At 39.1% G+C, this 16,741-nt stretch overlaps 1 protein-coding gene across 1 annotated transcript; it reads right to left on the reverse strand.

Annotated features, from left to right (window-relative positions):
* Positions 1 to 2,205: 2,205 nt before the first annotated feature.
* LOC105915650 (leucine-rich repeat LGI family member 2) lies at positions 2,206 to 11,997 on the reverse strand. The gene is made up of 8 exons (XM_012849834.3): positions 11,404 to 11,997; positions 11,168 to 11,239; positions 10,926 to 10,997; positions 9,734 to 9,805; positions 9,451 to 9,522; positions 8,564 to 8,733; positions 5,671 to 5,835; positions 2,206 to 5,580 (listed from the first exon to the last, which is right to left on the reverse strand). The coding sequence occupies exons 1-8, from the start codon at positions 11,577 to 11,579 to the stop codon at positions 4,745 to 4,747; spliced, it is 1,635 nt and encodes a 544-aa protein (XP_012705288.2). The 5' UTR covers positions 11,580 to 11,997; the 3' UTR covers positions 2,206 to 4,744.
* Positions 11,998 to 16,741: the final 4,744 nt, after the last annotated feature.

Below are 16,741 nucleotides of genomic sequence, written 5' to 3' on the forward strand. Positions count from 1 at the left end.
ACTTATTTGAAAATGAATATAAATATAAATAAATACATGCTCAATAAATAAACGAGCATACAATTAAAGGCACAAAGATACAGCGAATTAATAAATGTAAGCAGTAATTAAATTATATAATGAGACATACATGTATATACAGTAGATACTTTACCTTCGTTATTTATTCACCTCTGTAATAATTACCATATTTCTTTATTATTCGTTATATTTTTCAGCTTTATTTATTAATGAAATTTTCAAATGGATTTATTTCTGTGCGTGTCTATCTTATTATTCCTTGTATTTTTTTTACCCTAATTATTTATTCAATGCTATTTATTTCTGCCTGTCCTATTTACCTTTCTGTATTCATTCCTACCACATTTTACAAATGAAGAAGGGGTGTGTAAGCGGACAATTTATACCTATTGGTTTGTTAGACTGCACTGCTCAAATCTATGCCGCTGCTGCCATTGATAAACGGCTGCCGCTATTGGCCACAGTCACAATGGCTACATTGAGCTGAAGTGAGGCATTCAGCAATTTTATTTGAAAACAACGCTGTGATTCCTGATTTTATTTTTTGATGTGTGGCCGCTCCCATGGAGACAGATGTCAACAGCTGACAGTTGTCATGCCACACTAGTTATCCTCAACTCCCTGACAGAAACTGTAGGAGGATTGAGGATGCTTCTAAATGGTCACTCAGTACATTTTTTTTATTATTATTATTTCTGTTCTTAAAAAAAAAAAAAAAAAAAAAAAAAAAAAATGATCGCTCAATTTAAAAAAGCACCACTGGAGAGACAACGGAGTGAAGTAAACTGTTAGGATCCCCCGGGGTTTGATTACATTTGCCTGTTCATGTTTTGCACTTTTTATTGTTTTGTTAATCCCTAGATCTTTATTTCTGTCATTAGTTTTAGTTTTCTGTTCAGTATTTGTGTTAGAAGTTTAATCCTATTCTATTAGATCTTCACGTTTTAACTGCCTGTCCTTAGCTTCATGTTTCCTTTAGATTCGGTTCTCCCTCTTCCCCGCCAGCTCACTGCCTTCCTTTCCTTCTGCCTAATTACCCTTTACTCCTCTCACCTGTGTTCATTTGCTCCACCTGCTGCCCCTCCCATCTCTCCTTTATATATTCAGCCAGCTCAACCATAACCAGTTGTCAGGTCCTCCATCATTCTACCCGGTTCTGGTCTTATAGGCTCTATCCGAAGACCCTTTATAATCTCCTAGCTCCTGTTCCTTGACCTTTTGTGAGGTCAACATTGAGAACTCATTATGCGACAGAAATGCACATGGATGAAGCAAGCCGGGCCTACAGCTTTCCAAAAACGAACTACAAAATGCACGCTCTCTTCTCTCTGGCCATTTTGGTTAATTTCCGTGAGGTGGGCTGTGCTTATATGTCATGTGTGTCACACAAAGGATTGTGGGATTCCTTGTAAATTGTAAATTATAGCTCCTTAGCGCCAGTATGCAACATCATGAGGTTGCTATGCTAAATTAGCTGTGAGAGGAAGTATACAGGTAAGAAGGTCAAAACCACCGAGAGAAAGGATCACATAAAGATTATTGGATCCCTATGTCAGGTATAATCACAATGTTGTAGAGAGCAGGTGAAACTGGAGAGCATTTAATCAGACCACAGTGCTTGCAGGTAGTCAACCATATCAACAATCACAGAACTGCACAGGCTTGTGCATTTAGGAGCACTGCTGCAAATGAAAAAAAAAAGAAAACAGACTTTAATGAGGACAGTTACAAATTTGTTTGAAAAGCTTCTGTAAATATGGCTGGATCTCATAATTTCTGATCTAATCATGAATCATTTACACTGTTTCACAGATGCTTACGTGCATTTGCACACCTTTAGCCACTCTGGGGTCTTGCTTGTAGAGTTATGCGTATTGCATATTTTTCTTACATCGTGTAAATTGACTGCTGTATTTCGTGTTTAACTTGAATGTTGCATTTGTATCCGAATATGCTGTGTTATCAATAATTGTGCCATACTTTCCTTTTCTTATTTTTATTTTTCGCCCTTCTCATAATTTCACTTTGCTTACCTTTTATTATTGATCTAGTGTGTAACCCTGTCTGTGTGTTTTTGCTACTGTCATGCCCAAATTTCCTCATTGTAAGATAATAAATGTATTTCTTATCTTTCATTTAAAACCTGTGCTCATTTCTACAAGAGACACAATAAAACACATTTCCTTCCAACTTGGTCAAACAGTCTTTAATGCATTTTCAAAATTCATTTCTACATTAACGCAGTAGGAGTGTTAAAGTGCAGTTCCTAATGTCTGCTACACGGTTAGTAGAAAGGAAAACATATATAAACATAACCACAGAGAGCTGTGGGAAGGATCATATAGTTTTTTTGTTGTTATCAAGACAAAGAGTCTTGAGAATAATACAAAAATGTATTGCTTATAAGGGTTAACATTTTCTAGCTTTCACCTGTCTGTCAGTTTTGAGTCATCACATGAGTCATATCTGTGAAACAGGTGAAAAGTATAGACAAGAAAATCTGCATTCAGCAAAGAAATTGGTCACACGATAGAGGCATAATGAAAAGTTCCTCAGCACACAACTTCTCATTATTTATATACTTTGCATAGATAACAATAAATGGTCTATATTTCTTGCAGTTGATCACGCACTGAGTTGCAAAAGCTTGTTATGGTTACTATACACTTAAGCTCATTCCAGTCATGTACTGCATACAGTTTATTATTAATGATGAAACAAACTCATATTCAGTCATATCAATGCAGCTGGTAGAAACACTGAAGTGATGCTGATGCTGCTGCCTGAACTTACATAGCTTCTGACCTATTACCGGATGAATTATTACCTCTAATCAGCACAGATGTCCCGATATTTGTGGGCTTTGTCGCATTTGGTCAAATTGTTTATACAATAAGCTACTTGAATGATTTCTAAACACAAATATTGCTTTTCATTATGGGTTACGTTGAAAATTACACACATTATATTCACAATATAAATACGTACACCCCCAAATGTTTGGACAAATGTCCCATAATAAGTTTCAGATAAAACAGTTTTAAAACCATGAGGGAGGTCCTAGAGTCATTCTGGCTGGATATTTCTTCACAGAATTGGCAATGCTGTCATAAGTTGGTAATGCCAAGTTGTGTCCAAGTTTCAACCATCTGAGCCAAACTGAGTTGAATGAAAATGAACTGGCTATTATGTTTGGAAAAGAGAGGAGCCACTGAGCCTTAAAAATGTCATAAAATGGAATATGTTGGCTCAATGTCGACAGTGAATTGAATTTTACGTCAATGTGGACTGAGGGGGTAATGTCCCAGAAAGAAAACTATTAGCTTTGAACATGACACAATAAAACAATAACAAAAAAATGTCTTTAGCTCCCCCATAAATCAAAATGCAGATTTTTGAAACTTGGACACAAGTGAGCGTTCTAATAAGATACTGATCCCAAACACATGAGAAAACTGGTTTTGGAATGGATCGAGCAGGCTACTATCACAATTCTCAACCCTTTATGAATTACACATAAGAGTCGCATGGCAGAAAACCAATCAATCTGATAATATCCAGTGAGAATTGTATCATAAGCTTACTGGTGGGAGTAAAAATTGTGTGGTTTCTCCACAGTTCTCTAAGGCAATAAGGCTTCTTTAGACAAAGTTACACTTAAAACTATTAGTTTAGGTATGGTTATGCAGTTAAGCTCTTAACTTTTAATACCCCCGTAGATTTAGATTTGAAATTATTTTTCATTCAACAAATAACCTTGTTTCTGATAGAAAGTGAGGCTGGCTTTGGTTGAGAGACAATAAAAACTTGTTAAAGCTGTATCAAATAACATATACATGTACTTTCTAAAAAATTATTTGTTCCTTTCTCAATAATCATTGGAAAAGTCCTTCTTTTAATTGTTGTGTCGGTCTGCATGTTTCCACTGGTATTTTGATGATTTATATTTGGTGATGAGCTCAAAGTCTTTGAGGTTGAAAAGTGTCCTTCCCATCGCCCTAACCTTCAGCCGGCTCAACAGCTTCTCTATCAGATCTAAGTTTGGACTCGGGCTTCCAGTTACCACCACTGATACCTTTTTTTTTTTAATCCTTGAAGTTGTTTGTTGTATAATCATTCCGCTTTAGAAAAAAAAAATATGTTGAAATACATCTTTAGAAATCAAAACGTAACCATCTGTTTCAAATTACCTAGGAGTGAGCCTACGTATTTGAAAGTTTTTTTTTTTTTTAAAAGTACCCTAAACTCATACTAATTTTTTGTTGTTGTTGTCTTTAATTCACTGTTTGAAACTATAGATTCTGTATCAAGATTACAGATGTCCCACAAAGAGGCGATACATGGAACGGGCTTTCTATCGATAAAATTCAGAATGCATAGTTTTCTCACTACTCTGTTGACAGAATGGACACTCTCTGTTTCAGGTTTTGTCTGCTTGCAAAGATTATTTTGTAAAAAGCCAACACAGAATAAGGATCAGTTTTTTGCCATTACACTATCCTCATGCAGCTTCATTTCAAAGATTGCTGTTGCTTTTTTTTTTTAAGGTTCCGGTAGTTCATTAGTCTAAGTTGGCTTACGGTTCGTCTGATTTGCAGAAACATTCTGACAGCCTTCATGGCGAAACAAACGCATACATCTGATTGCATAAGTAAGGTTATACAGCACGTAAGATTCTTTTGTAAGTCTTCACACAAACGTCGATTTAAAACACTCTGGTCTTTTACAAACTCAGATCTACAAACACGTGCTCAAAGACCATGGATTTTCCCTTCAGGCTGGAGGAGAAGATGAAACTCCTGCGTTCTGTGGTCACCACCGTAAACGAGCGGGGCGACTGCACGTAAATGTCCTTGAACTTGTGAAAGGTCTTGGCCTCCGCGTCCCACAGGTAGATCTGCGTGAAAGAGTAATCGCTGCCGAGAGCTAAGTAGTGTCTGTCCGCGAAGGTAAAAGGCTGGAGGATCATCGCTCCCCGAGAGGGAAGTGCCTGCACTTCAGTAAACTGCTTATTGGCCCACCTGACCACTTTGGAGTCGCCGATGTAACAAGCCAGGGCCAAGTAGAGCTCCCCGTCCAGTCGAAACGCTTTCACCGCCACTGCGTCGTCGACATTGGAGACGTCGCTGTGATGGATGAACTTAAGGGTGCTTTTGTTCCACAGGTAGATGACAGGGGACTGGGAGCGGCTTGCCAAAACCAGGTAGAACTTCCCGTCCACCTGGACGATCTCAGCGTCGGTATCGCGAAACCATTCGTGAAGGAACTGGTAGGAGTAGAAGCCGGTCTCGTTGCGGTCTGGTTGGTCAGTCCACTTGTAGAGCGTGGACACGCCTGCCTTGGAACTGTCCACGATGAGAAAATACCAGTCCCCGTCCATCTGAAAGACCTCCATGTCGTTCGGCTTTGAGACGTTGAGGACCTCGATGGTTTGGAACTTGGCGAACTTGTTTTGCTGCTCGTCGAACTTGTAAATGTGGGAGCCTCCGAAGAGCTGGGTGACAATAATTAGGACGTGGTTTTCAATCAGGAAGGACTTACATCCAACGACAGACTTTCCTGTAGGTAAAAAATGTAAAATGTTGTTTGGTTAAAAGGTAGTCGGACTTCTCCACATTTAGTTAGGTTACCCCAAAACAGTTGTCAGACCTGAAATGTTGTCAAATTTTCTGAAGTTCATTTCGATGTGATCCCACTCCATGATCACACAGCTGTTGGAGTTCGGGGCGGCCAAGGCCACAAAGATGTCCTCTTTAAAGGAAAAAATGTCCGCGGACATGGACTGAATAGGAATAGACTGATGTCGCACAAAGTCTGTGAAAGAAAAGAACAAATAACAAATAAAAAAAAAAACTGTTTAAACATAATTTTCAGTAGTGACAACCTTCATCATTGGGGAGCTACAATTATCTAATTTAGCAGTATGAGTCAGTGATGTGTTTTCTTTGGTTATAATTGTGTGTATCTAATACGCTGATACCAATGCTACAAAAAGACTGAGGAGGCATATTTTAACAGAACTATCCTGCACAAATTTGAACCACGAGCAAGGAGAACAGTTTAGTTTTGATTCTAAGCCCCGCCCCCAACTGCTTTTTCCCAATGAGAAACCTTCCGTCTCTCCCTACTGGCCTCCTTCCAGTCAACGTGCATGAAACTAAACTAAAGCTCGTGCATAATCCTCCAGAGGAAATGAGACTTCATCAAGGGACTTTTCTTGCTTTGACATAAATGGCTATGTCAAGGGTAAATTATATTTTCCCATATAAACGGTCATTGTGCCATTGGCAGAGAAAAGTCATCCTGGGTTGTCCCCAGCTCGCTGCTTATTCCTAGTAAAAAAAAAAACTTGCTCAACTGCACAATCAATTAGTCAATTGTTATTATCTAATAACATCTTTTAACTCATAATACATAGCGTATAAAATATTTTGTCTTAACCTGACAAAACTAAATTCAGGCATAGCTTCCTTTATTTTCCCTTTTAATTTCCCCTATACAGTATATTTTATTTTAGCACCGACTCTGAAAACCTTATAAGAGTGTTACATATTAGTACACTGTGATGGCCAAAACCATGGCCACACCTCAAAGTCTCACCCTCCATAATTCCTGGTAGTTTGCCCTGACAAAGATGGCAGCCAGGCCTCAGAGCACCTGAAAAAGGGTTAATTGGACTGCACCACCCTCTCCTGCTGGAAAGGGGGAATTTATATTCTGTTATGTTTAAGTAGTTTTTGTAATAAGTTAATGACTTGTATGTCAAGTTTAGTATTCTTGATATTCTTTCTTGTAGATTATTCTTTTAACAAACTTAGTTGTAATATGTTGTCTCTTGTGTGTAGTTGTATTGTGTTTTGCTGCCCCTATTGTGTCCTAATGGTCTAATTGGTTTGTTTCGACCTCTTTTACGATCACAGAACCATTTTTTTGTTGTTGTAATTTTCGGGTTAAAGATAACAGCCCACCTTTTTGGAATAGTTGCCGTGACTCCTCATGCTTTTAACTCGGTCCATCACATACACCAATCACCATTTACAAAACCTCTTTTAGCAAATTGTTGCGTTCTTATTGGCACATCACTCTGCCTGTATTAAAAAAAAATCTCTTCTTGGATGAAACCTATACATAGTTTAAAATAACTAAATAACTGGTACACCACCTTCTCTGGTTGCTTAAATATTCAAATATGTGTATGCCTAAAATGTTTGCATAACATGCCTGAGAGGAATGCATGACTAAAATTGGATTTAAAAAGCGGCAGAACTAAGGCGTGGACTGACGAACCACATGGTTAAAGTGGCTGCAGCCTATCTCCAGCGGTCGATGGGCAAGAAGTGGTGAAGAAACTATCCTCTGTAAAATAAGATTTAAGAAACGCAATTACTGACGAGGCGTGAAATAGACACCAGCACATTTAATCCCACTTCCAGCGGCTGAAATTACACACAGGCATATCACATCTGCTGCACGTGACCGTAACATTGTTTCTCGGGGTTTTGAAAGGCGGTTTCCCGTGTTTACACCTCATGTCTGGTCGTACAAGCCAGCTCTCGCCGTGAATGCGTCGCTCTATATGCTAGAACAAGCCTCCAGAAAACGCTGATGTATCATAACAGGGCCTACACACAGCTCTTGCTACTGTTGGGATGAACGTGCATGCAATCCAGAAGAGACTGCATGGGTTCAACCTTCATCTGAGGTGTGCAAAGAGGAAAGCTTTGAACTCAGAAAAAATTAAATAAACCAAAGACTAAGGTTTGCCAGAGAGTAGGAAGACTAAGAGCAGGATTTCTGAATAGATCAAGCTATGGCTGACTTATTAGGACACCAGAACAGAGAACATGTTTGGCATAAAACAAATATAACATTCCAGAAAAGGACCCTTACTACCTGTAAAACATGGCTGGTAAAGTTATCACTCATCTACTACTATGTGATGGGTGAGATTTAAGAGATTAAAGGAAATCCTGGAATGGTATAAAAATACATATTTTTGTCATCTGTTGTTTAACCCGTAATTCACGGCTACATTTGGTTGTTTAAGCAAAATCGGTTTATTTTCAAGTAATAAGAGATAATACAAACATTGCCTTAAATAAACTAAACTAAATATTTAAAGAACTGTTCAAATGTTTCATATGCATCTAAAAAAATATATTTTTTGTTAACACATCCATGTTCTGAATCTAACTTTAGCAGTTTAAAGTGAGCTGCAGACTGCTAGGTTATTTCTTTATTATAGTGTGTGTGTGTGTGTGTGTGTGTGTGTGTGTGTGTGTGTGTGTGTGTGTGTGTGTGTGTGTGTGTGTGTGTGTGTGTGTGTGTGTGTGACGGCCGGTCAGAGAGGCTTGTGCACACCCGCTGACCTTGACTTTCGTCTTTTTATGTGCTCACCCAAATACCATCATTTCCCGTTGAATTATTAAACCACTTCATTGATTTTTTTTTTCCCCCCCTTATTTTTTATATTGATTTCTCTGCTCTTAACCCGGCGGTTTTTCCTTTTGCTGCCATCCTTTTTGCACAGTGCCTACTTTACCCGTAGAGATGCATTCGCCCGGCGGAATAGGGAGGTCTCTGAGCCGCTTGCCCTTCATGTCACTGGGGCCTGCGCAGAAGACATCCGATACGGTGGCGTTGGTGTTTTTCAGCCACGTCATCAGCCATTTGTTCTCACAGGTGCACTGGAAGGAGTTGCCTCGCAGATCTCTGATGGGAAATGGAGAACGGGGAAGGTTTATGGTAGGTGTGGCCTCTACGCTAAAAACATCATAGAAGCTAAACATGTTCTTGGGATAGACGTGAATATGTTTTAAACCATCGGTGCTGTTTCTATGCTTTGCTCTCTGGGACTTTTTGGCCCGATATCAAGTATCAATTTTGCAGGATTTCTTTGAGTTTTGGCTGTTTAATTTTAAAATCTAATTTGTTTCTGCTTTGTATCTCATATCTGACCATGACATGAGGGAGACGTACAAATGAAGACGCATTAGGACAAAGACAAAACACTTAACTACCTAATGCAGATGAACTGTTCTGGAAAGTTATGATGCCACATGATAGCAATAAAACACATATAAAAATAGCATTGAGCTTACGGTGGACTTGAGAGATCCATCTTTTATCACTCAGTTTTCAGAGAATAGTTGTTAGGGAATAAATAAAACTAAATAAAGAAAAAAACTTTCAAAGACCTTCAGAAATTAGCCCAGCTAAAAAAACACTACTGTAAAAGTTTGAGAAAAGAAAAATGTAAGACTTTCTGAATGTGCTACTGTAGTCTTGAGGGACCCAAAGCCGAACAGCATGGTCAGCTTCAGCTTGAAGCGCATTACGGAAAATGTGGATGGCTGCTTTCTCTCCCTCTGCCTCTTATACAAACGCACACAAACACACACACTGCTGACACCACAACTGCTTACTCACAGCTCCAGCAACGAATCCAAGTCGAAGAAGAGATCTCTTGGCAGAAATCGTATCTTGTTGTTTGCCAGGGAGCTGAAGCAGACACACAGAGGCACAGTAAAAGCATTCTTTTTTTTTTTGTCTCTTTGCTTTTTTTAATACTTTTTTTCACTTTTCACTTCGTTTTAAGATTGAGGTGCCGGCTATTTTTGCCTGCTAGTGTGAAATGTTAACGCTGTGAAACATCTATTTAATGACCAAATCGGTCTTCTGTGATTAGCGGAGACGGGTGCAGACGACTTACAGATGGGTGAGGGTTCGTAGACCTCTGAAGGCGTTTTTGGAGATTGTTTCAATCTTGTTCCTTTCGATGAATCTGTGTTTCAGTCATGCACAGAAAAAACAAAAACAAAAAAACAGAAGAGATTAAATGAAAATATCAAGGATATGGTTTGACAATAAAAGCACACAGTGCATAGCTCTTGAACCATTTTTGTCACATAACAACAAACTTCAATATGTGCAATTTGCCTTGTGAGCTCGACACTAAGTAGTGCATAATTGAGAAGTGGGAGGAAAATAATATACATTTATTGAAATTCTGGGTCTTCATACAACAACCTTTACATGTAATTACAGCTGCAAGATCTTTTGGGGTACGTCACTACCAGCTTTGCACATCTAGAGATAAAACTGTGGGCCCATAACTCAGAATAGATGGAGAGAACCTGTCAACAGGAGCTTTTGGGTCTTTCTGTAGATTCCAGAAACCTTGAACAAGTCTTCTTCCAGAATAGCCTTTATCTTTCATGTATCCCTTTCTTCTTGTCACCTTTCTACATCCCAGACCTACTGAGTGCACGACTGAAACGTTTCCTGTCAACATGTTTTCACACCTGAACTCTGGATCTCTGTAGCTCCTCCAGTGCCACTGCTCTCCCTGATAAACGCTCTCTTTGTCCATAGCTTGATTTTACTGTGGGCGGACGACCGACTCTTTATCGGTTTGACGTTGCTCAACACTCTCCATTTCCAGATGACGCACTGTCCGGCGCTCTGGGACGCTTTCAAAGCTTGGGGGATCGTTTTGTAACCCGACCCTGCTGCTTCTTCACAAACGTTCTTTAACGAGCAGAACAACCGTACTCATGCTGAGATTAAATCACACGTAGGTTGACTGCTTATTAATGTGGTGACTTTTGAAGGCACTGGACTTTTATTCACTGGGAAAGCAAAGGGGGCTGATTGCACCTTTTCGATCTTTGTTGCCATTTCTTTTCACCATTTTTGGACTGCTTTTCCTTAGCCTGTCACACCAAATTCCAACAAAATTAATTAATGTGTGGATTTTAACGTGTCAATTCTTAAAAAAGGGTTAGATTTTGCAAGGCACTGTAAGTATAGGCTATGAGTGGGGCTAGCTTATATTGGATAAAGCTGGAAAAGTTAATGAAAGATGGGGAAACACAAAAGCATGCAGTGCAAATTGTACTCACAAATACTCAAGGTGAGAAAGGCCAGAGAAGGCGTCATCTTTGATGGCGGTCAAAGAATTGGCATTGAGAAGCCTGCAAGAGATGCACGAATAAACCTGAAACCTCCCGTTTTTATTTTATTTTTTTTTCTGAACGATTACAATGTTTGTGCGTCGTCCGTTCATGGGCAGGACAGCTAAACTGTGGAAAGTCAGTAAATCGAGCGTAAGCACGGCCAGTGCTCCGTGCGTCGTGGCACTTACAGCAGCTGGAGCGAGGGCATGAGAGAAAACATCCCGTCTGTGATTTCCGCAACCGATCCGTTAACGACGCTCCTGTCGGGGAGCACAGAAAGGACATCTGATCACTAAAAAAACAAAAAACAAAAGCGCAACCAGAGCTAAGCCCGCTCCAATTCCATTAAGCTTTATCTCTCCTAGGAGCTTTTGGGCCTCTTTCATTCCTCACTTGAACCTTTCTCCTCGCTTCTTTTACTCACAGAGTGTTGATCTCGGCCGGTATGGTCCGGGGGATCTGGGACGCCCCGACGCAGATGAGAGTCTCCTTGGCGCAGGTGCATCCCGAAGGACACTTCACGTTCCGTTTGGGTTCAGCTGCTCCTGTGAGGCAGAGCAGGACGAGGAGCGCCGCAGACCAACGCACGGCGTGTGCCATGTTGCTCCTGGAGGCTGGGGACAAGGCTGGTGGTCGGGCTTGGCCGCTGTGCGCGCAACATCAGCCCGCAGCAGCAGCAGCAGCAGCAGCAGCAGAGAGAGAAGCCCTGTCACTGGCTGACACGGCTGCAGCTGCGCACAGGAGAGCTGCTGAGCTTGGACAAAGACAGCAATCAATGCGTGACTAATGAGATTTGGTTGCAGGGGAAAATACTCCGAATAAGAACATTTATTTTCTTTAGACGCTCGGCTGATAATGTAGTCATTTAGGCTGCAAGAACACATTTTTGAAACTCTTGGAAATATTCGTGGAGACATGGATCCAAAAAAATCACACAAGGACAAAAATGTGGAGCACCATGGAGAGGATTTACACATTTTTAAAAAAGGCATTTAAATGTGCTTTACTTCAACGACTCAAAACAACCAGGAAGCAAAATAATCCAACTTTTGTAAAAAAAAAAAAAAAAAAAATGGTATCACAATATAAGCCTTTCATTTCAGTCAATATCGATAATCATTGAGTAATGTTTTGTTTACTTATTTCAAACAAGGACCAGGGAGGGGAAAGCCAGAATTTAAACTGTAACCCTAACCCTGTTTAAATGTAACCTTTAAAATATGTCTGCCCTACTACCAACCTTGCTTAGTTTGGCCCTGAGAGGTTGAGAGTCTAAATCCTTTACTCTGCCTATTTCCCCCAGAAAAAAACAAACAAAAAAAAAAAAAACATGTGGTTCTGGATCAGATTTCAATTTAATTATTGAACATTTTAGCTGACATATTTATCAGAGGTCTATCATAGCCCAGCTCTAATACATGTGTGAATGACCAGCAATAAATCTAACTTGAAATTATCAAAATATTTTAAAAGCATATATTTTAAATGAATCACACAATTTTTTTTAAAAAAAGAGGAATTTGCTAATAATGTAGCGATGAAATACAAGACATGACAAGAAAACACTGGAAATTGGCATTGTTTTTACTGATTTGACCCACATGCAGAACACACTCAGGAGACAGGGAAAAAGTTTAAGAAGTTTATTTGATTGCTTGAGTAATTAATCTAGAATCCGGAACCGGGAACGTAGAACGGGTCTTCAACTGCACACAGGAGAGGACAGGTTGGATTAATGAAGGTGTTGATGGATCTCGGACTATTGTTTGGAGGTCAATTTAGCTTAATTGATGGTGACCGCCAGGGAGGAATGAGTGGAGGCTGGGAGTCTGGTTCAGCCGGAGACAGGTGAAGTGTGTGAATCTGATTAGGCTTCACCCAGCCACCATGCTCGCTGACACCATCTAGTGGAGGAATACTAGACTGCACCACCCAGAGGAGACAGTCTCCCAGACCCCGAGAAGAAATCCAAAGCATTCATCATAAATAGTTGAATAGACATAATCATAAAATATAAACATAGCTGTGAGGCAGTCTAAAATAATGGACAGTACAACGTAACCAAACAAATCAGAACAAAACGTTAATAATTAATTAGTAATCTAACTAAAAAAAATGGAAAACTAACAAAATATTAAGAAATGGTTGTTTAGAGAACATCATTAAAAAACACATAAAGATGTTTTTAGTTAGCTTTTATAATCATCAACAATCTCCGCTGCTCTCAAGATTTCACCTTAAGATTTGTTACTTAAAACACTTTAAAATTAAGTACATGGAGAGGTGCAATAATATACATTATGAGGATGAAGTATTTCAGTAGGTAAGCCTAATTCCATCAGAGTAGCTCTAACATGCATTCATTCTGTATGAGACAGCAGCAAGAATACAGTTGTAAAAAGTTTTTAAATAATGTTTAAAATCTGTTATATGATTTTAAAGATAGCAGTGCGAGTCAACCAAGTTCACCCAGTTTTACCTTGGATGTGTTTTGGTCTTTTATTATTGATTTATTATGATAGATAGATAGATAGATAGATAGATAGATAGATAGATAGATAGATAGATAGATAGATAGATAGATAGATAGATAGATAGATAGATAGATAGATAGATAGATAGATAGATAGATAGATAGATAGATAGATAGATAGATAGATAGATAGATAGATAGATAGATAGATAGATAGATAGATAGATAGATAGATAGATAGATAGATAGATAGATCAGTATCTAAGCCAGACTTTGATTTAACCAGTCAGCAATGTATTTCTAAAAATGTCCTTTCTTTCTACAATTTTATCTTCACTTGAGCTTTGATGTCTTATTTTGAAAGGGTTTTTTATTCATTTTGAATATGAGCTACAAAGAGGAGCCCATGAAGTTATAGATCAAACCATTAAAAAAGCAAATTATAAACCCCTGAATTATTGTCTAGACTGAATGAAATTTTACAATGTAAAAGCCTAAATGGATATTATACTTTTTTCCTTAATAAGTGACTATATAAAGACAAATAAATGGCAAAAATATGTTGAACATTTCTACCCTGGATCACCTGGTACTGAGACGCACCATGATCACTTTGCAGCAGCAGTTCTTCTCTTTCTGCATTATCTGCTGCCCAGAGCTGCTGAAGTAAATCCTGCTGCAGTTTCTCAGAGAAACGTGAAATACTGCATCGTTTGATAAATTTCCAATGTCCCTGTCAGCGAGCCAAGCCCCTACACTTTATTTAATGATGATCTCACATTCACCAGTGTAGTGCAACACTCCTTGAACCTTTGCACATTAAGTCACATTACAACACAGACATTCAAGCATTTTATTGGGATTTTATGTCACAGGGTGCAACAAAGCACTACATAATCGCGATGTGGACGGAAAAGGATACATATTGTTAGTGTTGAATACATCTGTAGTCAGTGACCTTTTAATTTGACACCCAACTGCAAAAATCCCTGCAGGTTATGGATGACTTTGTCGATTAAATTAAAGCTCGGTTAGGCTAGAAAACGATATTCCAAGTAATGGGAAATCTCACAGCATACTGTTCAATCCATCGGCTGAATGTAGAAAGAACATGGCATGGTGGCAGTCTGAACAAGACACTTCTATGAAAGAAGCCCTCCATGGCTCGAGCTTAAACTATTGATTGTGATGATAGCTGAAAAGAATCGTGGCTAAAAACAGTTATTAAAGTTATGCTATGTTTAATAAAAAATGAGTGTGTGTATGTGTGAGAGCTCACCAAAAACTATGTAATCTTTCTCAGTCCCTAGTTATTTACCAGAAAAAATTGGCATTTACTTGTAAAAACAAATCTATCAACATCAATAAATTGTGTTTTTTCTTTCTTTTCCACAATATCCCACTTTCACATCCTGGTGGGAAAATTTGAGCAGGGTTTCAAATTTCATGAGCTGAATAGGAGGCATGAGTGTGTAGGTACATGAGTTCACCACTAGAGGGGAGCTGTTACCAGAGAAATGAGAAGAAGCAACTAATAACCAACACATAATAATAAAAATGTATAAAATAATAATGACAAAAACGAGATATAGTTGGGGTTTTATCCTTTATGAAACAAGCTTATTACATTAGAACTTTTTTGTAGAACATGTTGAGCAAAGTGCTGTGACTTTGAATTGAATTTAAATTCAAATAGCTTAAACCAACACACTCCTCCACACCTATTTGTAAACTAACAGGATTACAAATTTACCCATTTTTAAGGCAGCAGAATAATCTCAGTGTTATTATTTTAAAAAAATGCCACTAATTAGAGTACACATGAAAACCCCTTTCCTAATACATTAACAATGTTTTTAATCAAATCAGCGGCGCTACAATAATCCCACCATTAACAGTTCCTATTAATTAGATTTAAAACCTTTTCTATATGTTTTAGTTCAGGATTTTATTGTTATTATTAATATTTTAGTTACTAATCTTCAGAACAGGAAAGACAAATGAGTATCCCATTCACTTGAGCAGATGTGTGCTAAACTTCCTATGTCGAGAGATTGCTGTAAGAAAGTAGCTACTCACCTAAACTCACCCATGTCTACAGACAGCGCAAAAATGAAAAAGGTCTAAGTTGGTTGGAACAGGAGACAAAAAGGTTGGAGGAGGAGCCCAGTTCAGCTTTACGCCGCAAAAAGCATGGAGGATGGTAGGGAGTTTTTTTTCCCAAATGTCACTGTTAGTGAAGAGGGGCATCCTGGGGGTTACCTGTTCTCTGCGATAAACACACAGAATACAACAATATTTAATCAAAAAGCATTCAAATTACAGGCAAAACACAGAGGACGCTCTCGTGTCTTTGTTTCTCATTATTTTTGGCTTTATTGACTTGACACACTGGTGAATGAGCAGACAAACATATAAGCATATGAACACATACCTGCAAACTACATCAATAACATTGGGAAAAGGTTTTCCCAGGAGATTAACTGCTTAACTCAGTTTCACCTCTGCGCATTATTACTAAAAGTAATCTTTTCCAGAATGGAGAATGGAGCCGTTTGATGTCCCAGCAGGCCACAACAAGGTGTCAACCTTCGCAGGAGCTCCAGCAGGCTGTGAATTTGCATGAAACCAAATAAAAGGGAGAAACCAGGCATATTTGTCAGGATCATGCCAGCCCTGCTGGGTCTGCTGCTTTTAGGATCGACAGTCCCTCAACGCTTACAGGAAACGTGCAAGCTGAAACCAGATAACCCTCGGCCAACCCTGCTGCACTTGCAATTTTTTTTTTTTTTTTATGCCACATGTGTACTGAAATGATCATGTGTGCATTTACAGGAAGTTTTCTACCGTATTTCTCAGACAACACCGAAAAATCTGCCTGTTCGGCTTCTCGAAAACATCGAGTGGTATCCCGTCAGTTGTGACCTTTGACTCGTCTCGTTACATTTTTGTCATGTCTCGGATGTCTGCACAGCTTCGTGAGAACAATAAAACAAACTTATTTCCGCACGGAGGCTCACAAATCAACACAGAGACGCCGTGGGAGAGCTAAATGAACTGCCAACAAAGCGCACCGCCACCCTCCTTAAGCGAACCGGCATCTTTAGGCGGCGACAATCTAGAAAATCTGCTCCCGCATACACAGCACTTCCTGCTCCAGAAGCAGTCTTTTACCCTTCGCTGTGTGAAACCTTGAAGGATGATGTGCGTGGTTGTAACCTGGACTACACTGCAGCAGGTGTTAAAGCTCTCAGTCTTCTCCATTTCCCCCCCAGGAGCTGCAGGGAGC

The sequence above is a fragment of the Fundulus heteroclitus genome, chromosome 5, assembly GCF_011125445.2.
Source record: "Fundulus heteroclitus isolate FHET01 chromosome 5, MU-UCD_Fhet_4.1, whole genome shotgun sequence".
Lineage (NCBI taxonomy): Eukaryota > Metazoa > Chordata > Actinopteri > Cyprinodontiformes > Fundulidae > Fundulus > Fundulus heteroclitus.